This window comes from Geotrypetes seraphini, chromosome 16 (genome assembly GCF_902459505.1).
Source record: "Geotrypetes seraphini chromosome 16, aGeoSer1.1, whole genome shotgun sequence".
In the NCBI taxonomy this organism is placed as follows: Eukaryota; Metazoa; Chordata; class Amphibia; order Gymnophiona; family Dermophiidae; genus Geotrypetes; species Geotrypetes seraphini.
Genome location: NC_047099.1, coordinates 2133427 through 2155208, shown reverse-complemented (window position 1 = coordinate 2155208; position 21782 = coordinate 2133427). Strand labels below are relative to the sequence as shown.

Below are 21782 nucleotides of genomic sequence, written 5' to 3'. Positions count from 1 at the left end.
CTGGGTATATTTGACCTGCTGATTCAAAAAAATGGCACTACATAGTTCTCTCTTATCAGCTCTAGCTTTTGAGTTAAGAGCATGTGCCATATACCACTCTTCACTCTGCTTAGCCATTAAAAAATCATGATATTTTAATGTAGTGTTTAAATTAATATCTTTTAAGCATGAAGGAAACATATAAAAATTAAAAGAAAAGTGTGCAACATGAAAATCTTATTATTTCGTACCAAAAGCACAGATTTATAATACAAATTTTCCAGTCATTCGACACACAAGAAGCTCCTTTTGTGAGACTTCTGAGAGTGGGACTTGCCAGGACAATCCCACATAGTCTGCCATCATGTGTGCATCCCATCTTCTTTGGGATCTGGCTTCCATTGTTTTTATGTCATCTTGCTCTTCGCTTAAGTCAACAAGGTTCTCTTGAAAGTGATCTAAGTGACTGTACAAATAACGGACTTTAACACTTATGTTACAGCTAAGCCTGTTGAAATGAAAGAGCTTATCCTCTACTAATTGTGTGTAGTTGTCTGCCTTCTTGTTGCCAAGAAAGTTTTTCACAAGAACAAATAAAGACCAAGCACATGATTCAATTTCATTCATTGATGCTATGAAATGTGGGTCATTTATAAGTTGTCTGATCTGTGTGGACTATCAAAAATTTCTGCCTTCAGTTTTTCCATGGTAAGTCCAGGTAACATATGAGCTATGTATTCAATGCACAAACCGTCTTTATTCAAAGCATTTACAAATTGTTTCATCAGGCCTAGCTTTATATGTAGTGGTGGCAGTACATAAGAACATAAGAATTGCCGCTGCTGGGTCAGACCAGTGGTCCATCCTGCCCAGCAAGTCCAGCCTCACCTGCATACGTCCCAGTTTAGCAGGAACTTGTCCAGCTTAGTGTTGAACCCTGGAGGGTGTTCTCCCCTACAACAGAATCCGGAAGAGCGTTCCAGTTTTCTACCACTCTCTGGGTGAAGAAGAACTTCCTTAAGTTTGTACGGAATCTATCCCCTTTCAACTTTAGAGAGTGCCCTCTCGTTCTCCCTACCTTGGAGAGTGTGAGCAGTCTGTCTTTATCTACTAAGTCTATTCCCTTCAGTATTTTGAATGTTTCGATCATGTCTCCTCTTTTCAAGAAAGAAGAGGCCCAGTTTCTCCGATCTCTCACTGTACGGCAACTGCTCCAGCCCCTTAACCATTTTAGTCGCTCTTCTCTGGACCCTTTCAAGTAGTACCGTGTCCTTCTTCATATATGGCGACCAGTGCTGGACAAAGTACTCCAGGTGAGGGCACATCATGGCCCGGTACAGCGGCATGATAACCTTCTCCGATCTGTTCGTGATCCCCTTCTTTATCATTCCTAGCATTCTGTTCGCCCTTTTTGCCGCCACAGCGCATTGTGCAGACGGCTTCATCGACTTGTTGATCAGAATTCCCAAGTCTCTTTCCTGGGAGGTCTCTCCAAGTACCGCCTCGGACATCCTGTATTCGTGCATGAGATTTTTGTTACCGACATGCATCACTTTGCACTTATGCACGTTGAACCTCATTTGCCATGTCGATGCCCATTTCTCAAGCTTCTATCTCGTGTTTCCAAAGGTTCATTGATTACATTTTGTTCTCCAACCAACATGTATTCCCTTGGAGGTCAATCACACAACCCAAGGCACCAAGAAAATTTTTTTTGCTGTTGTTGGCCGGTGTAATAGAAATACTAATGCTTTATAGGTATTAATTCATTTGTCGCTATTCTAATTTGCTGAATAAGTTGTTGACATTTCTGGGTTTGTACGGTGAAATGACGTTTTCTAAATGTTCTCTTATGGAAGTATAAAATAACGCTTTATAATCATTAGTTTTTATTCTTGTAGTTGGTATTAGAACTTTGTTATGTTTTAATTAAAAAAATATTGACCACTCTTCATTCATTTTAAGTTTATCTTCATGTCATTTTACCTTCATTTCCAACTGTTTAAGATATATTTATGTAAAGTTTCCAGTATAGTCTATGGATGCGCGCTTTAGTAAAAGGACCCCTGGGTAATGTTTCCGTTGATTTTGTCTTCAGTAAAGAATTATCAGCCTCCTGCCACCATGTGTGATTTTTGTCCAACTGTATTATTATTCCTGGACTAATTTAGTCCTTTTCTAGTCTGCATGAGGTTGTAAGACACAATTGTCTCTCTTGAGGTACATGAATACTTATCACTGCCTGCCCTCATCAAGATCATGCAATCTAATGATCTGCACTGCAGTACCTCCTTATGTAGTCCAATTACATCTTTCTTTGATATACCACCAAGTAAAAATATATATAAGCAAAGCAATTCACAGCTAAGAATAAAAGAAAGGGAAGAATAGGCAGAGTAGGAAACAAAAGAAGGACTAGGTGCAAAAAAAATGCTGAATAACAGGTCACTATTGCCGTAATAAAAATGATTAAAGTGATAAACGTCTCAGCTTCAACGTCTCGGCTGTAGCACCAGCTCACAGACTAACCTCACAGGTGGGTGTTCCTTTCACATCCATTTTTCTGTTCATTAATTTGCAATGGAATTATTAATTGCATCTGCTTTTGTTCACAGCAATTTCAGCATAAAAGAACACGTTTGAAAACAATTTGCTTGTCCTCCCCATCCTCAGGCCTCCAGTGTTTCCATTATGTGGAAACAGCCCTGCAGACTGACCAAACATATTCTGCCACTCTAGATATTACAGGAAGCACCGCTTCCCAAAATAAACCCACCTTCTACCATTTCATTGACCTGCCTGCTTTAAACAGTGATGAACTGAAATGAGAAGCACCTTTTGTTTTAACATGAGACTCAATAAGCGCGTGTATATAATGATGCTATCTTTTTATTGAACTAACAATACGGTATAACACTTGTTGAACACGGTATGAGATGGAAAAAAATTATACAATAAAAAGTTGTCAGTAGCTTCTTTCACTTCCACCTCCTTAGGTGGAATTTTCGGTTCCATGATGGGTTGTATCCTCAAATCATACTAACATTTCTGTGTCCAGTTCCCGTGAAAGTGTCTTAGTCTAGGACAGTGTTTCTCCTGGATTACTCCCTTGCCAGTCAGGATTTCAGGATATCCACAATGAATATGCATAAACTTGATTTGCATAAGCAAATTTCTTTCATGCATATTCATTGTGGATATCCTGAAACCCTGACTGGCAAGGGAGTAATCCAGGATAGGGTTGAGAAACACTGGTCTAGAAGGTTCTCTCAGGGTTTCCGCAGCTGGCATTGTGCTTGTTGCAGGTTTCCAGGTCTCGCTGTGTCCTTGTCTGGCAACGAGACTCGGAAACCTGCAACAAGCATTGGTCTAGGACAGTGGTCTCAAACTCAAAGCCTTTGCAGGGCCACATTTTGGATTTGTAGGTACTTGGAGGGCCTCAGAAAAAATAGTTAATGTCTTATTAAAGAAATGACAATTTTACATGAGGTAAAACTCTTTATAGTTTATAAATCTTTCCTTTTGGCTAAGTCTTAATAATAATATTGTCATTTATATCTAAAGAGAAATATGATCAAGAAACTGTTTTATTTTACTTTTGTGATTTTGATAAATATACTGAGGGCCTCAAAATAGTACCTGGCGGGCCGCATGTGGCCCCCAGGCCACGAGTTTGAGACCACTGGTCTAGGATGTCTGAAGTTCTCTAGTCTCAGCTCCACTGACTGCAAGAACAGCTCAGGAGACTTCTGAAATGCATTTACACAACGGTGTCAATAAATCCCTTCCACGCTTTGCTCACGTCCATCATTCAGTGATTGTAGTTCTCTTCATTTATCTGCTATAGAAAACAAACATCTCAGATTAGGAGTGAAGAGCTAGATAGTCAAAAAAAAGGCTTAATTCCTTATGCTCCTAAATGTGCCACCTATTTTCAGTCATACTTGGCAGCCTAAGTTTTTCAGCTGAGAATTCATCTTAAAAGTTGCGCTTATAAATTTAGAACTCCCATTCATTCATCTAGATTTAGGAGCTTGCGCTGACTTTTACAAAACCATGATGGAGGTTTTTACCTCATAAAATTCCTATGAGCATTTATCTTGCTGGCCCGCAATAGAAACCTCTACCTTGGCTTTGCAAAAGACTTTTTCCCCCACCTAAATTGGCCCTGTTTCCATCCACTTTTCATGCTCCTAAGTTTAAGAGTTTAGTGGAATTTTCAATATAAATTGGAGGCACTCAACTTTAACGATTTTTCAAAAAGGCCCTTTTACCAAACTGTAGTAAAAAGTAGCAGTAACTTGCAGGAGTGACACATGTAAGGACGTGCTATGGTGCGTATCCATTTTTACTATTTCCATTATTAATGGTCACACGCTAATTTTCCCATTAGCACTTGGCCAATACTGTGTGAACCTCTCTCACCACCGTTTATGTGGGCAGTAAGAGGCAGTGTAGGCTAGCGGCTAAGCGATTAGTACAGAAGACACCTGCTCTCCGCCCCCAGTGCTAAAAAAAATGCAAAAATTACCACAGGACACCTGAGTGTGCCCCACGGTAAGCTTGCTTTAGTGCAAACCACAGTTAGTTAAATCTTTTGAATACTGGGTCCACAGTGTCTTGGCAAATGGCGATGCTGCAGGGCAAGAGTGAGGTACATTGGAAGGACTTTGATGCCAAGTGGCCATACCCAGGTTAAGAACGAGTCACGTTTTTAAAAGCTGTTCTTAAGTTGTATTTATATGTAACTCAGAACGTGTAGATTTTAGGATTCTTGCTGCTTACCTCTGCTCCCAGCTAACAAAAGGGCCAACTGTCCCTACCAGTGGACATTTAAAACTTTTCATAAGCCCCATAATGTCCCCTATCTTATTTAATATCTGCCTGAGACCATTAGCTAAGCTGCTTTTGCAACTCCTCCTGGCCACTGATCCAGGAATGGAAAAAAACAACCTCTGCCTGAACCCAAGCAAAACGAGAGATGCTGAGGGTTCCCATCACAGGTGGCACTTTTGGGAAGTATGAACTCCCCCTAGGAGTCTTGGGGTGCTGATAGAATCATCACTTATTCTGATCCCACAAATTCAACGAGCTTTAAAAGTTGCTTCTATCACATCCAACAAGTGCAAAATCTCTCTCCACATGTTGACAAGCTGAGTCTGATCAAAGTGCAGTTCCATTGGTCTCATGCTGACACTGTATTATATGAATATTCTTCCATGCTCTCTTACAAGGTATCATTTCTGTTCCTGTATCTTGTTACTCCTATTTCTAGGCTTCAATTTGCAATCTCCAGATTTACCTCATTAATTGTATTTGGTCGTTTTACCACTGTTAGTTTTATGCTAGGGGCAAATGTAATGTAGAGCGGACACGGAGGGAGAATTAGCTGCCACTTACCCGGGGCAAGGGCTGTTGTATTCCACCACTGCGTTACCATCTGTAAGAGAAGCAAAACTCTCAGTGACATCACAGCTCCTCATTTGCGTCTTTTAAATGGTAAGGAAGAGATCTGTCAGTCATAGCCCTGCTTGTGATTTTTTTCTAAGAGGTTTAGTGTAAGGAATTGAATTCAATGAATTTGAATTGTAGAGTTCTACTCTTTGTTGTCTCTTGTTATCATATTTTAATTTCGGTTGAATATCTATATTGATAAAGCAGTACCTGTTGGGGACCAGTGGAGTACAGATATATACCCCAATGCAAACTCAGGCTACAGGGAAGAGGGGATGAGCTGGTAGCAGAGTTGGGATTGGAAGTTAGGTCTACAGGATTCACAGCTCTGAATGACTCCGTGCTGAAGGTCACAAGGTGAGAGATTGTGGCAGAAGTGGGATCGGGTGCTGGGTCTGCAGGTGTCATAGCTCTGAGTGACTCCGTGCTGAAAGTCACATGTTGAGAGATTGTGGCAAAGGTGGGATCGAGTGCTGGTCTGCAGGTGTCATAGCTCTGAGTGACTCCGTGCTGAAGGTCACAAGGTGAGAGATGGTGGCAGAGGTGGGATCGGGTGCTGGGTCTGCAGGTGTCATAGCTCTGAGTGACTCCGTGCTGAAGGTCACAAGGTGAGAGATGGTGGCAGAGGTGGGATCGGGTGCTGGGTCTGCAGGTGTCATAGCTCTGAGTGACTCCGTGCTGAAAGTCACATGGTGAGAGATTGTGGCAAAGGTGCGATCGAGTGCTCGGTCTGCTTTGCAGGTGTCACATCTCTGATTTCATGGTGAAGTCAGTGGAGAAGCGAGGTGAGAGGTGTCCAGGGCGATGGCATCCCTCCCCCCCCCACCTCCACATCCACATGCTCCTTCCCCGCTCCCTCCTGCTGTGCGCACACCGCTTCCTTTCCCCCGTACCTCTGTAATGTTCCTGGTGCAAGTAGCAACCCCCAAGGTGCTGTCGTGCCAGCATTGGCTCTTCCTCTGTCACTTCCTAGGCGCGGGTCCAGGAAGTGACATCAGAGGAAGAGCTGATGCTAGTGCAACAGGTTGAGGGTTGCTGCTCGCGCCAGGAACGTTACAGAGGTACAGGGGAAGGGAAGTGGCGTGCATACGCAGAAGTGGGGGGAGGGGAAGGAGCAGGGTGTGGAGAGGAGGACAGATTCCTGCGCCCTCACCAAGATGGCGCCCAGGGGCGGACCGACCCCACCCCCCATTACTACGTCAATGGGTGAAGTTACACAGCGAGAGCTGGTGGTAGAGATGAGGGATTTGAAACCCACCTGGCTTATAGTAGTCATAAACTTTCACATTTTCTGGCTGCTGGTTCCTCACTAGAATATCTCGTTTCAAGATGAAAGTTAAATTCTGGGTCTCCGACGTCAGCTGGAGCGAAGAGATAGAGAAATTTGGTTTGCAAAAGTGGCTTTTAAAAAAATTTTGACTTCCTCTCCTTTTCCACTCTCACCTGATCCAGGTAGAGGATGATTTCATTGCCGGCAACTTCAGTTTTCTTCACCAAGGGATTAGTTTCTGTCTGTGAGAAGGAAGAGGGTGAAAGACTGTAGCAGCCTCCTTCATAACAGCACCTTTCATTTTTATTTCCGGTTGGACATAGACAAAGCTGTACAGTGCTGTTTCATATTCTGGTTCAATGTGTCCCTGCTGCAAAGAGCTTATAGTCTAAGTGGGAAGGTGAGGCAATGGGAGAGAGAGAGAGAGAGAGACCTGCCCAAGGCGTGTCTGTGACAGAGGTGAAACCTGAACCCTGCCTTCCTAGATCCTAAGGGAGTCAAAGTGGGGTGCACTTAGTGCTAATCCTAAGACAGCTGCCCCTAAACTTTCATCAAATATTACCACAAATCCGCATTGAAGTGTCACAATGGAGGCTCTTCACCTAAGCCTTTAATACATAGGGTGATCGACTATACACTCATTCTGTACCAGGACTAACTTGAGTTTAGCCTGCCATCTGTTTATCCCAATTCACTAGTCTGTACCACCCATCTTGTCCCCATCTAATGTCGAATGAAGCCGATGTTGTCATCCTTTGATTTTCACACTGTAGTGGAGTGATTAAGACAAGATTTAGAGCATAGCAAATAGCACAAAATGCAGCTGCCAGATTGATTACAGGAACACCGAAATATGCCCACGAAATATGCTCCTCGGCTCCAGCAACTGCACTGGTTGCCAGTACAAGGCTGCAATGACCTGTCGTCAGTTTTTGTATGGTACGATCCCAGAGTATTGTAAGAGTAAGATGATTACTTATCAGCCTAAAAGATTGCTACGTTCTGAAAAGTCTGCTTTGTTAAAGGCTAACGTTAATCCCAAATATGTGGAAACTTGTGCAATGACCTTCTGGAGAGACATTATGGGATTCACTGGTGGGTCAGTTGAGAAAATGCGCAAATAAGAGGAACTTTTAAGAAGCTCCTCAAAGCACAGTTGTTTGTCAATGCTTTTTTTATAAGCTTTGATTTGTCCTGTTTAAGGAATTACTCTGCATGTAAATTTTAGATGATTTCTTCCTTACATGTGCTGTTTTAGCTAGGAATAAATAATATCTGCATTTGACCCCTTGGCTATAGGATAAGCTGTATTATAGAAAAGCAGTAGCGTCATATCTCTGTTATTTGAATGTTCTGATCATTGTATTATACTGTATCGCTCTTATATTTTTGAAACTGTTTTCTGGTTGTTCCTATTAATAAGTTTCAATTTCCTGATTTTAACTTTCCCTCATTCATTGTATTTAGGTTTATATTTGGTCTTTTTACTACTCTTATGCTATTCACAAAATTGTACATTTATGTTGAATTATACCTGCTGTATACCGCCTTGGGTGAATCTCTTCATGAAGGCAGTTAATAAATCCCAATAAATAAATAAGAACAGCCTTATTGGGTCAGACCAATGGTCCATCAAGCCCAGTAGCCTGTTCTCACGGAGGCCAATTCAAGTCACTAGTACCTGGCCAAAACCCAAGGAGTATCAACATTCCATGCTATTGATCCAGGGCAAGCAGTGACTTCCCCCTTGTCTTTCTTAATAACAGACTATGGATGAATAGTCTACCACAACAGGTAATTGAGGCCAGCAGCGTGCCAGATTTTAAGAAAAGATGGGATTGGCATGTCGGATCTCTTCATGGTCTTGGTGTGGGCAGACTGGATGGGTCGTGGCCCTTTTCTGCCGTCATTTCTATGTTTCTATATGTTTCAATGACTTTTCCTCCAGGAACTTGTCCAAACCCTTCTTAAAACCAGCTACGCTATCCGCTCTTACCACATCCTCTGGCAACGCGTTCCAGAGCTTAACTATTCTCTGAATGAAAAAAAATGTCCTCCTATTGGTTTTAAAAGTATGTCCCTGTAACTTCATTGAGCCTTTGTAATTTTTGACAGAGTGAAAAATCTGCTTGTACCCATTCTACTCCACTCAGGATTTTGTAGACTTCAATCCTATCTCCCCTCAGCCGTCTCTTTTCCAAGCTGAAGAGCCCTAACCATTTTAGTCTTTCCTTATACGAGAGGAGTTCCATCCCCTTTACCATCTTGGTCGCTCTTCTTGGCTCAGTGGCTGGTGGAAGCTAAGTGAGCCATGAATTGCACACAACTTCTAGACGTGGTGAGCCTCGTTTGGCGACCTGCCCGTGACTCACCAATGCTCCGCCCATAGCCACGCCCCCTTGCATTACGGCCTGAGTATATTTGGCAGCTGTGCTGCTCGGATGCATTGCTCTTCTGTAAACAATGCACCAGGGGAATAAGCCTGGACCAGTCCCTCTTCCAGAGACAGGACAGGCAACAGTGCAAAGCAGCAAACAGAAACCCTGAGCAATGACTGGGGCTCCTCTTCTTGGGGATTGATATAAATTTGTGAAACAGCTAAATCAGTGCGAAATAAATATGTAAGCAGTGGTGTCGGGATATTCACTTGCATGTGGGAAGGCAGGACTGTGAGATTCATAAGCATTGCCCAAGGGACTGGCCCCTGGCCTCCCACAATTTCTGTCTCTTCCAAGTTTATTTAAAATTTGTTATACCATCTTATCAAAAGTTTCAAGGTGGCTATACAATAAAATCAGGGAGGGGAAAAATTATAACAAAAACATCATCAATTCAAACAATGGACAGATAAGACAACAGGACATACCGAAACGAATGGAAAAGGAGAACTCTTCTGATTTTGCCCAAACATTGACCTTCGAGGTGGGAGGGTGGGTGAGGGGAGAGAGAGGCAGGGACCCTCTTACCATTATCACAGAATCCAGGTCAGCAGAATAGCCAGATAACATCCTTGTTACGAGCAGGGCCATGTTGGAGGCAGGCCAAGGCCCCGTGTAACTGCAGAGAGACAACAGAATAGCGGTGAGGTTACAGAGCAAGACCTCCATGTTAATTAGGGATTTTCCTGCCTGAAGATCCTGTTCTGTGCTTCAAAGTTCCTCTGGAGGTTCACTCAGACTTTTCTTACTTCAAGTTTCCTAAAGTTCTAAAAGCCAGCCAGAATATGAAATCTGATAATCACATATAAATCAGTTGCACCTCTCATGTGTGCTGGAGGTGGTATACTCAGAGTCCCTAGACAAAAACAAAGCTTTATGACCTCACAGTAGTATTCAGGACCCAATCAGAAGTTCGTTTTCTTTCAATGACCTCACAATGCAGGTGATTGTCAAGGAGACCAATGGGAAAACAGCATTAAGAGAGCTGGATGACATCACAAGGCAGCTGCATACACAGTGCTAGAACAGGAGGAGTAATGACTTGGTGGAAGCACCTAGGCGCATGGGAGCCAGAGACGGAGGACACACAGGGGGAGCGCTTGCTCCCCCAATCAGATTTTGAATGAAACAGTACTTATGGAAGTGAGCCCGCCAGCCTTGTACCAATGCCTGTTTTACAAAAGGTCTGCTCCCCCTGACATCAGAACCTGGTAATGCTTCTGGTGGAAGCAAGGAGGGGCATTATGTTCTTTATGTGGCACAGGGTCCGGTGGAACTTGCCTTCTTGGAATGAGGAAGGCAAAGTAAAGCTAAGCTGAGCAGGAGTCCTCCAACGGTATCGCTGCCAGTGGGGGGAGCTCTTTCAATATTGCACTTTTAATAGCAAGGGATAGTCAAATTCTGCAGGATTCTGGAGGACACACCTATCACCCTCCAGTGGCAGCAATGCATTTGGAGGGAACAGTGCCCTCCATTGGAGGTCATGGCTTGGACTAATAAAGCTGGCCGGCATCTCTTTTTTAAAACTCCAGTGGGTTCTGTGCACATCACTTACCTGACATGAATAGTGAGGTTCAATTGTGTAGGGACAGAGTCTGAGCAGTTCCAGGGCTGGACCTCAACCCTAAGAGCAAAGATCTCATTACTCTGTGGGGGAGGGGTGTGATACCGCAGAGTTGTCTGTCAAAAGAGAAAGTGGATCCGTCACTCCTAGGGCCAGAGGGCTCAACGGTTGGGCAAAGGGAAACAAAGCTGGGTTAAAGTTTTCTGCCGGTTCCATTTATGGTTCTTCGTGTGCCCTGCCCGAGCTGAAGGCGTGTGTAGTGTGGCACTCACCTGCAAATAGACGCACCCATTCCCTCGGGCGTCTGCTCTGTATTCTCCAGGGATATCTGGGAGTGACACCTCCTGTAGCAGCAGCCGGGTGCTGTTATTCACAGTGAAATCATGTTTGAAGCCAGCTGGTGAGGTCACCGTCACATAAGTTCCTCTCGAGCCTGAGAATGTGTGTGTGGCATAGGATGTCAGCGCCTGCAGTGCCACTAAAGTGTCCTGGAGAAAAAGGAGGGGCGATGATGACACTATGTGTGAGATCAGAGCCCATACGCATTGTGATGGCAGCCAGTAACACAGTGTGCGAGACAGCAGCTGATGCCACCAAGGTGTGTCTATGTGTGTGTGTGAAATGCTAGTTTCTTATTACTCTTCACAATGCAGTCGACCCCGTCCACCTGCCTCACAAGGGAGAATGACAGAGTTGATACCGCAGCCCCCAGGAGTGAGCGTTGCAGACACAGCCGGGCCCTCTCTCCCACCTCACCTCCGTTGTGGTATAGCCGCCATGAGTATTCTGTTGCCGGGGAATCCAGGCAGCAATCTGAGTGGCCTTCACGAGCTCCTCCCTAGGCAGGCCCGTCTTACACATGTGGGCGAGCAGAACGTAGGCGGCTACCTCCACCTCACAGGAGTCTGACCGTGACCAGAACTGGGATCTGGTATTCTGTTTGGATTTCAGGTTCCAGTACACCTGGCCTTCTGTCGAAAGACAAATACCATCTTGGTAGTACGTCCCGGCTCCTGACTGAGAACCAAGTTGATTTAAAATTTGATAAACCGCCTAATCAAAATTCTAGGTGGTGTACTGTGCTAATTAGGAAATGAATGAGATACAGTCAGGGTAAGGTCCCAAAGAAAGAGAATTATGTTTATGTTTATTAAGATTTGATAGACCGCTCCAGCATGTCACTGACCTAAGCGGTTTACAATGCAACAATTGTTTAAAATAATAGGCACATTAAAGCTTCCCTCTCTATCCCAGTTGGGCTCATAATCTAAACTATGCTGGGCTCATAATCATAAACTAAACTAGCCCAGTTGGGCTCCTTTTACTATGCTGGTGTTAGCGTCTTTAGCGCGTGTTATTCCAAGCCTTAATGCCCTAACGCGGCTTAGTAAAAGGAGCCCTAAGTGCCTTGGAGAATAGATTAGGAAAAAAAAAAAAGAGAACGAAAAAGTATATAAAGAAGAAAAAAAAGAACAAATGCATACATTACTCAAAGTAGAAAATGAAAAGAAAAAAAAAAATATTCAGTACGAATCAAATCAAACCAAGCAGTCCGAAGCAAGACAGTTGAGGTGGAGAAAAGGCAGGATTCAAAAAGTCCATCCAGCAGCAGCAAGTGTGAAATCGAGACAGCGACAGCGACACAAAGCCACCTGCCCGGGAGGAGGCTGGCAGGACCCACCTTGTTTGACTGCCTTCTCGTATAACTTTCTCAGCACCAGTGCCCTGTTGCCCTCATCCGTCTTCCCAGACAGGGTAAAAGCGTAGGCCATCAGTGCCTGGGGGTAGGGGTTCTCCACATCCGGGGTGGCATTTCTCAGGTACTGCAAGGCCTTATCCAGCATTGGCTCCTGTAACACAGGAGACAAGCACTTAGCCCACTTCACGATCATAGGGAATGGGAGCCAGGGGTTCAGCTCTCCAGTCCCTCTGCCTTACCTCAGACTGCCAACCGCTTTCTAACAGCGCTGTGACGACGAAAGAGGTAAGGGCGATGCTCTCATCATTGCTGGCATAAGTTCTGTCCTGTGATGAGAAACAAAAGTTGTCTCTGGTAAAGGAAAAATCTTTTCCTAGGGAAAACCCAGCCCTGTGGCTCTCAGGGGACATCAGCAGAGCGCCAGTAATGTCCTGCTCAGAGAGACCAGAAGCCCCCTGTGTCAAAACGACGGCTTGTTCCAGGCTTCAACCGCAACGAGGCTGAGATTGAAGAAGGACTGTAGTGGGGATGATCTTGGACAAGGTGAGTAGTCACTGGCCAGTGACTCAGGCCCTCCTATACCTGCTGTGCTAAGAACACTGTCATTCCCTCACCAAGAGACATTCCAGAAAGACTCATCACAGCCCTAAACAACCATCCCATGAAGTTCAGACCCAGGATATCAAAGGCTCAGACCTTTATTAAATTCTTGAAGAGTTGACCCTTCATGCAGAAGGCGCCAGTGGGCAGCTGGTTGTCCTCTATCCAGGCTGCAGCTTCTCGAATGTAATGTTCATCCACCACTATGTGAGGTTTAGCTGCATACAGGCATTTTACTGCTAGTGCTGTCAGCCTGCAGGAGGAAGAGGAAGAGCCAGTCCAAGAGACAGAAAGAGAGACATGCAGGTAGTGGAGAGAGAGAGAGATTTTAGGAGAAGTTTCTGGACAGTATTATCCTGCACTGGACAATTCCTGCTAAGATGAATCTACTTTGTATTTATAGAAAGAAAGAGATGGAGAATATTTGCCCCAGACCTTACAGAAATCTGCCATCCCCTCCATACCACATATTTCCTTCTTGATCTCTTTCACCAAAGGCACTGAAGGAGCCATCGACACGCCTATAATCTTGAAATCGTTGATAGCCTGGGGGAGGGAAGAGAGCAGAGACTTGAGGACATGCCAACCGTTGCCAGTTCAGGCTCCTCTAATATCTGTCATTCAGCAGTCTGACATATTCCACTGTCCCTCTCCACATCCATTTGTCATTGGTTCATTTATCTATTCATCCATCTGTTCTACCTGTCTCTTTCTTCAGCCTTCCTTCCCTTTCCTCATATAACAGGAAAAGTTATACCCACCAGCCTCTATATAACGCAAAGCCTTTGCCTTAATGGACTCTGTGAGTTGTCCAGAACTGTTCAAGTACCGCATGATAAAGATATTAGGTGCCAACTTGGACATGGTCTGCTCTCCACAGCCATAGGGCATTGCCAATTGGTTATTCATGTTCTGCAGGGCATTCCCCGTCATATCTCCTGAGAAGAGGAAAGACAAGAGCAGATGGAACCAGATCAGAAAAGTGGAAATTGCTATTGCATTGTATTGCAGAACCTTCCCCAGAAATCATTTTGCTGTATATTACTCCGAACAAGAGGCATTCACCATCCAGTGCAGTGGAATATCTACTGGTAAGATGGATTTACAGTGTACCTTTCTAGAAGCAATTACAAGATCTCTTTTGAATATATGTCAGTAAAGTGCTTTTGTGGTCGTCTGCCAGGAAACACAGCAGGGGGGCAAGGGGTGAAGAAGACGTCGACTGTGAATGACCAGGAAAGTCGTTTTCAATACCTAAGAATGAACGCCCAACGTAGCTCTAGCAGAAAACCTCTCCTCCTACTGCCTAGTCTGGTGCATCACTTGAACGGTCTTACCTACGATAGAAAACTGGGCTGTGGCTGATCCTGGTATAACCTCATTAGGAAGATCGATTGGGATGACTTCTGTAGATAAATTTCCTGGAATCACATCAAATACGATGAAATTGACAAATATCGCCTGAATTCTTTCAAGCAAAGAACATAAGAATAATTTAGTTTATTTGATATATCTCAAATATAGACAAAATCCAAATCTAAGCAAAGCAAAAACAGGAGAGGGGATTTAGCCCTACTGGGTCAGACCAGTATCCTGTTTCCATAGTGACCAATCCAGACCACAAGTACCTGGCAAAAACCTATGGATCTGAATATTTAGGGTTACCAGACGTCTGGGTTTCCCCAGATGGCTTTTCAAAACCTGGCACTTTGTCCGGGTTTTGAAAAGCTTCTGGTAACGAGCGATGGTGGGATGGCATTCGCGGATGTCATGTGCGTGAATGCCATCCAATGTCGCTCGTTGCTAATGCAGGGTGTGGAGCGAGGATGGGGGGACAGGCCTGGGGGCAGAATGGGGCGGGCCTGGGAGCAGGGCCTTGGGTCCGGATTTTACGTTTGGAAAATCTGGTAGCCCCATGAATATGACTTCTTCCTTTCTCACAAATCCACAGGCCTTGTACTTTTATATAATCCACAGTCCTGAGTGATTTGACCATGGCTGTGAATGTTCTCATTCATTGTCTGTTTCCCTCTGATGGATCTATAGGACAAAGAATTTGAAGGAATTCTCTTGGCTGTGAATATCCTGCTCATAAAACACATTCCTCCTAGATTAGCATGTGAAAATAACTTTAATGTTGCTTTAGCCCAGTGTTTCTCAACTTCTTCAAGCCAAGTAACCCCTAAGCCTGACAAATACCAACTGAGTACCCCTGCCCAAGCTCCGCCCTTGACTCCACCCCCATAATAGTACTAATTGTATTGCAATTTCTTCCATTCATTTTTCATATACACACAATATAAACTTATTAATACATAATGGTAGCCACAAAATTAAAAAAAAAACACAAAGCACACTGTAGGCAGAGAAAATGCTATTTATCATTTATATTCAAAGGTTTTTTTTCCCCAAAGAGGTCAAGGCTGATGACTTTAAAATATGCAAGGTCAACTTAGTAACAATTATAGAAAAATAGACAAATATAGTGCAAAATATAGACAGCAGATATAAATTCTCAAAACTGACACATTTTGATCACTAAATTGAAAATAAAATCATTTTTCCTACCTTTGTTGTCTGGTGATTTCATGAGTCTCTGGTTTCACTTCCTTCTGACTGTGCATCCAATATCTATTTCTTTCTGCCTCCTGACTTCATTCCCTTCCCCAACCAACATCTCTCTCTGTCCCTCCATGAGTCCAACTTTTCTTCCTTTCTCCTCCACCCCCATTGGCAACATGTCTCCCTCTCTCTTTCACTGTCCCATTTGTCTTTCTCTCATTTCCTCCATTGCTGGAAAGGGAGTGAGGAAAGAGAGAGAGAGAGATCCAGGGTGCATCTCTCCCACCCCCTCTGCTGTCACATCCAACATTTCTCCATCTCTCATCCCCCGGATCATGTGCAGCATCTTTCACCACTGCCCACCAGCCCCATACCCAACATTTCTCCTTCTATTCCCCTCTCCAGCACATGCCACATCTCTCCCTCCACCACTATATCCAACATTCTTCCCCTCTTGCATCCTTTTCAATCTATCCCACTGTTCTCTCTCCACAACCATATCCAACATTTCTCCCTCTCATCCTTCTCTTCCCCATGCATCTCTTCCTCATTCTTCTCTCTCTCTTTGCCCAATAATTTTCCTCTTTCTTCCTTTCCCTATGTGCACCATCTCTTTCCCTCTCACTCACACACTCATGGCCCAACAATTCTCCCTTTCTATTCCCTCCCTCCCTTCCTTCTGGAAGAGCCTGGGGTGCCACAGGGCTCGGTGCTTGGATCCGTGCTCTTTAACATCTTTATAAACGACATGGACATAGGTACGACGAGCGAGGTGATTAAATTTGTGGGCAATACGAAGTTTTTCAGAGTAGTAAAGACGCAGGGGGATTGCGAAGAGGTTCAACGTGGATAAGTGTAAAGTGATGCATGTCGGTAATAAAAATCTCATGCACGAATACATAATGTCCGGGGCGGTACTTGGAGAGGCCTCCCAGGAAAAGGACTTGGGAGTTCTGATCGACAAGTCGATGAAGCCATCCACACAATGTGTGGCGGCATCAAAAAGGGCAAACAGAATGCTAGGAATGATAAAGAAGGGGATCACAACAGATCAGAGAAGGTTATCATGCCGCTGTACTGGGCCATGGTATGCCCTCACCTGGAGTACTGCATCCAGCACTGGTCACCGTACATGAAGAAGGACACGGTACTACTCGAAAGGGTCCAGAGAAGAGTGACTAAGATGGTTAAGGGCTGGAGGAGCTGCTGTACAGCAAAAGATTAGAGAAACTGGGCCTCTTCTCCCTCAAACAGAGGAGATTGAGAGGGGACATGATCGAAATATTCAAGGTACTGAAGGGGATAGACTTAGTAGATAAGGCAGGTTGTTCACCCTCTCCAAGGTAGGGAGAACGAGAGGGCACTCTCTAAAGTTGAAAGGGGATAGATTCCGTACAAACGTAAGGAAGTTCTTCTTCACCCAGAGAGTGGTAGAAAGCTGGAACGCTCTTCCAGAGGCTGTTATAGGGGAAAACACCCTCCAAGGATTCAAGGCAAAGTTAGACAAGTTTCTGCTGAACAAGAACGTGCGCTGGTAGGGCTAGTCTCAGATAGGGTGCTGGTCTTAGACCAGAGGGCCGCCGCCTTAGCAGACTGCTGGGCATGATGGACCACTGGTCTGACCCAGCAGTGGCAATTCTTATGTTCTTATGTTCCCTTCCTATATCCACATGCATCTTTCTCCCTATTCCTCTTCCCTTCCAACCATGTGCATCTCCTCTCTCTATTTCCTTCAATTCCACTTTATCCATGTGCACTTCCTTCCTCTCTCTTCTTTTCCTCTTCATCTTCCCTTTTTCTTCAGTTCCCCTTCCCTCTCCTCAATCCATATGCATTTCCTCCTCTTTCTTCCCTTCCTCTCCATCCCATAAGAAGCATATTCCTTTTCCCCTTCTCCTCCACCCTCATCCAGCCAGCCTTGCCAACTCTTTCCATTTCCCCACATCCCTCAGTCCAACATACGCTGCGTATCCCTCACAAGTGACTCACGTACTCCTAGGGGTATGTGAGTCACTTGTGAGGGATACGCAGTGTATGTTGAGGAACACTGCCTTAGCCACAGTGCCTAATGGAGGTGTCCATGGTGCTGAATCTTCTCTCTCTCTAGAGTCTGAGTGAACCATTCATAGTTCTAAATGTTGTGCTTCCCCTTGTGAGAATCTGTAAGAAGAGCACTTTCCAAGTCTCACCTTTTCTCTTAGTGAATTCTTTTTTATATATTTAAGAATTAAAGCATGGATTTCTACCTTCAGCACAGAGCAGGCTGCTATGAGAAAGCTCCTGTAGAACACCTTCAGCCTTAAGAAGAATGGAAGAGAAAATGTGGACATTAGAAGCCTCTCATAATGTTGTGCTCAGACTAGCCTTAAAGAGTTATTTGCCTTTTGTTAACGGACCTGTACGAGGACTTCTTTTACCACTGTGTCTGTCCCACCATTTTCTGGCACGGCTGGTCTCTCTCCGAAGCATAACTCTCCTCTGTCCACTGCTTCAGCAGTCACCTGAAATGTCATTGTACCTGCATAGAAGGAAATGCCCATGTGGTTACCACTAGCTCCCCACTTCTTTTCTGTGAGTGAGGGGTGCTGACATTTGTGGCAGACCCCCGGAAGCAGCGGTGGGCCTGCCTTACCCAAGACTAAAGCAGTCACATTCCAGGAGAAGGTTTTTGACTCCTCAGCCCTCAGGCAGCTGGTGTAGGTGCAGTTCCTGCAGGGCCACATCTCAAAATTCCTGCTTCTCACCATGGTAACTTGTATCTGCAGCATGGGTCACATCAAAAGCATGTCAGCCTTTCATGCTAAAATAAGTTTCATTCCTCTGCCCTTGCCTTTCTACTTCACTGCCAGGTAGGACTGGTGTACGTTCTGTCCCTTCCATAATTCACAAGAATAAGAGGCTGGAGATTAGTGTATCAAGGTCAGGTGACCTTAAGTTCATACCCTGTCCCTCACATTTATATACTGGATAAGGTGGCCGAGGACTGGTAAAACAAGGTCAGGCGACCCTAAGTTCACATCCTGTCCCTCACATTTATACCCAAGATCAGTTGTCTGGTGACTGGTGTAATATGGATTAGTTAACCTTAGGCTGACTTGTTCTCTCTCACCTGGATGCTGTGGTGCATATAATTGAAGACAATGGCATGCACAGTGACGCTCTCTCCTCTAACCAATGAATCTGGCAGTCTCATTTCCAAGAATAAGGTTTTAAAGGCTCTTAGTCTTGCTGGCAGTGAGAGTCCAATGCCAATGTCTGCTGTGCAGAACATGAAAGCCTCCCAGTCTGTGATGGTGTCAGGGACTGTGAGTGGCATATTTGCAATTCCAGAAGAGCTAGAGAAAGAGAGAGACGTGTATAATGCAGGTTTCACACTGTCCTCCACTGCATGTAATGCAGGATTATATAACCCATAATATGTTCCAGAATGTGTATATTGTTAGCTGCATAAACAGCCATTCCCAGGGTGTGTTTAGAAATAGGAGATTATATTTTCTAATCTTTCCATGGATCTTTCAACAGGAAAAGGAGGTTTGCATGACTGCACAGTTTCTCTGAATTGGTACACAGTTTGCAGCTAAGTTTCACCCCTTTAGAGGTGAATATATAGAGAAAAAAATATTTACTTTATGGATATCAGTTCCCAGACCAAGTTGTGGGGGAAATTTGAACGGATTTTCCTGTGCTGTGACTTCATGTCTTCTGTGTACAGGGTAGACTGGTCATCACCTTCTGTCAAGGGAAAAAACGCATTTATCATCTCCAATGCTATAGAAAGATCTGGAGCTTTGTGAAAGATGTGAGACCCTGCTGTGTAATCCAAACTACCTCAACCAGACATAGGAGAACCCACAAACCATTCTCGTATCCCCCAATCAGAGACGTCAAACAAAAAAACTGTACGATGGCCTTCTAGCAGCAAAACTAGACTACCAACTCTCCAATTAACTGATAATGACCCCAGACTACAAATCATTCAGAAAAGAAATAAAAACCATGCTATTCAAGAAATCCTTGAAGACAAACTAACACCGCAAGATTTGTCCCAATTCTCTGAAGCAACCCGCTCTACTCTTCAATTCCTCTGGAAATGGCCAGATAACTCCTTTTGTAATCCACCTTGAACCACAAGGTAATGTAATGTAACTTGCTTACACCCTTTGTAACAGAAGCAGCATTAGGTTCCATATGGTGCAGGAGAGAGGAGACCATGCTTACATAGAGAGACATTTTCGATAGTTTGACTTTGGATGTCCAGGTCTTTCTTTTTTAAAACTGCTCGACATCCACTTTTTTTTATTTTTTATTCATGACCTCTTTGGGCATCTTGGCCGTCAGGATGTCCATCGTTATGGGGCCTAATTTTTTTCACCATTTTTGACCACATAAACGTTGATATTCAAAATGTCCAAATCCAGACCATTTGGATGTGGGAGGGGCCAGCATTGTAATGGACTGGCCACACAGGCATGCCAACAGAGTAGTGGAGCACCTTAGAGGGCACTGCTGTGAACATCACGTAAAGGGTGCCAGGTACACATTTCACCATAACCCCCTTAAAGTGTATGGTGAAACACAGAAACATGATGGCAGATAAAGGTCAAATGGCCCATCCAGACTGCCCAGTCTGTCCAAAACTCCCTCAAAACTACTATACCTACCTGTCTCCCACCCCAGTAAGCCTTATGGCTGCAGGTAGCACCTATATGGCAGTATAGTAGGCTTTTGGGTAGGTTTGGTGGGCTCCCATTTTCCACCATGAATGTAGTGGTTAGAGTGGCTTATGGGCCTGGGTCCTCCTCTCTATGGTTCACTAGTCCACCCCCCAGGCTACTTAAGACATCTCTAGGCTTCCCCATACCAGGAGCTGCTGTTTTAGAGACAAGTATGTACTGTCTCATTCAGATCTTTGTGAGATGGGAGGGAGTCAGTGACCAGTGGGGGGGAGTGTGGAGGGGTCATTACTTAATACCTTCAGTAGTTCCTTTTTGGCACTTAGATGCTTTTAAAACAGGTCTAGCGTCAGACATCTAAGTTCTGTCATGGACCTCTTGAGAAATGTTCAATTATCACCACAAGATGTCCAAGGGCTAAACCCACTCAAAGCCCACCCTTAACATGCCTCCAACACGCCCCCTTGAACTTTGGAAACACAGCAGCTAATAAGCATAGCAAGATGTCCATAAAGTTGGCTTCGAAAATCAGCACTTGGATGCTCCAGCACTTAGGACGTCCAAGTGCCGATTGATGCCATCTTTTGCACATGTTTCATTTTTTGAAAATTAGCCCCAAAATGTGTGAGTGGCAGGATGCGTTTTGTCTTCTCTCCATCTGTTACAAGATAAGACCATGCTGTATGTTGCATGTGGGAGAGAAGACTCAAGGATGTCCTGCTGTGTCTGTATTACAGATATGAGACCTCACTGAGTGTGTAGAGGAAAAATAGATCTCGGTTATCTCCTGACCTGCTTTTACAGAGGTGAGACCATGCAATGGGACGAGTGTGAAAGGCAGAATTTGCTTACCTAGTGTAGTCCGGAGTTCATCGTCACTAGTCTGAGAAGCCATAGGAGGATGATAGTAATTACATGTAAGGGGTTTCTTCATCTCAATGTTGGTTATTATTTTTAAACCCATGCGCTGCATTAGAGAAAGAGAGGAATTGATAATGGGTTAACATTGCCCGGAAATAACTGCCAAATGCTGACCCCAAGGGACACTATTTGGGTTTTTGCCAGGTACTTGTGACTTGGATTGGCCTCTGTGAAGACAGGATACTGGACTGATCCAGTAAGGCTATTCTTACTTTCTTAGGTTGGTCAAGCTATTGTGACATCACTGTTGGGGTTGGCTCTTAGGCATTGGTAGAAAGAAGCATTATGACATCATAATCTCAGCTCTGGAATGTTGCTACCCTTTGGGTTTCTGCCAGGTACTTGTGACTTGGATTGGCCTCTGTGAAGATGGGATACTGGGCTGAATGGACCATTGGATTGATCCAGTAAGGCTATTCTTACTTTCTTAGGTTAGTCAAGCTATTGTGACATCACTGTTGGGGTTGGCTCTTAGGCATTGGTGGAATGAGGCATTATGACATCACAATCTCAGCTCTGGAATGTTGCTACTCTTTGGGTTTCTGCCTGGTAATTGTGACTTGGATTGGCCTCTGTGAAGACGGGATACTGGGCTGAATGGACCATTGGTCTGACCCATCAT

General features: G+C 44.4%; 1 protein-coding gene across 1 annotated transcript in view; it reads right to left on the bottom strand.

Moving 5' to 3' along the window:
- Nucleotides 1-3554: 3554 nt before the first annotated feature.
- LOC117350314 overlaps nucleotides 3555-21782 on the bottom strand; it is an 84448-nt gene continuing 66220 nt past the window's right edge. Inside the window, exons 53-72 of the mRNA XM_033924565.1 lie at nucleotides 21092-21206; nucleotides 19193-19298; nucleotides 18676-18901; nucleotides 18199-18325; nucleotides 17963-18084; nucleotides 17813-17864; nucleotides 14342-14425; nucleotides 13766-13942; nucleotides 13469-13550; nucleotides 13101-13257; nucleotides 12644-12730; nucleotides 12387-12555; nucleotides 11462-11676; nucleotides 10978-11193; nucleotides 10697-10821; nucleotides 9670-9760; nucleotides 6877-6945; nucleotides 6692-6794; nucleotides 5380-5419; nucleotides 3555-3820 (exon numbers count right to left, since the gene is read on the bottom strand). Of these exons, the coding sequence (XP_033780456.1) occupies nucleotides 3814-3820; nucleotides 5380-5419; nucleotides 6692-6794; nucleotides 6877-6945; nucleotides 9670-9760; nucleotides 10697-10821; nucleotides 10978-11193; nucleotides 11462-11676; nucleotides 12387-12555; nucleotides 12644-12730; nucleotides 13101-13257; nucleotides 13469-13550; nucleotides 13766-13942; nucleotides 14342-14425; nucleotides 17813-17864; nucleotides 17963-18084; nucleotides 18199-18325; nucleotides 18676-18901; nucleotides 19193-19298; nucleotides 21092-21206 (2370 nt within the window). The 3' untranslated portion in view covers nucleotides 3555-3813. The remainder of the gene's footprint in view (nucleotides 3821-5379; nucleotides 5420-6691; nucleotides 6795-6876; nucleotides 6946-9669; nucleotides 9761-10696; nucleotides 10822-10977; nucleotides 11194-11461; nucleotides 11677-12386; nucleotides 12556-12643; nucleotides 12731-13100; nucleotides 13258-13468; nucleotides 13551-13765; nucleotides 13943-14341; nucleotides 14426-17812; nucleotides 17865-17962; nucleotides 18085-18198; nucleotides 18326-18675; nucleotides 18902-19192; nucleotides 19299-21091; nucleotides 21207-21782) is intronic.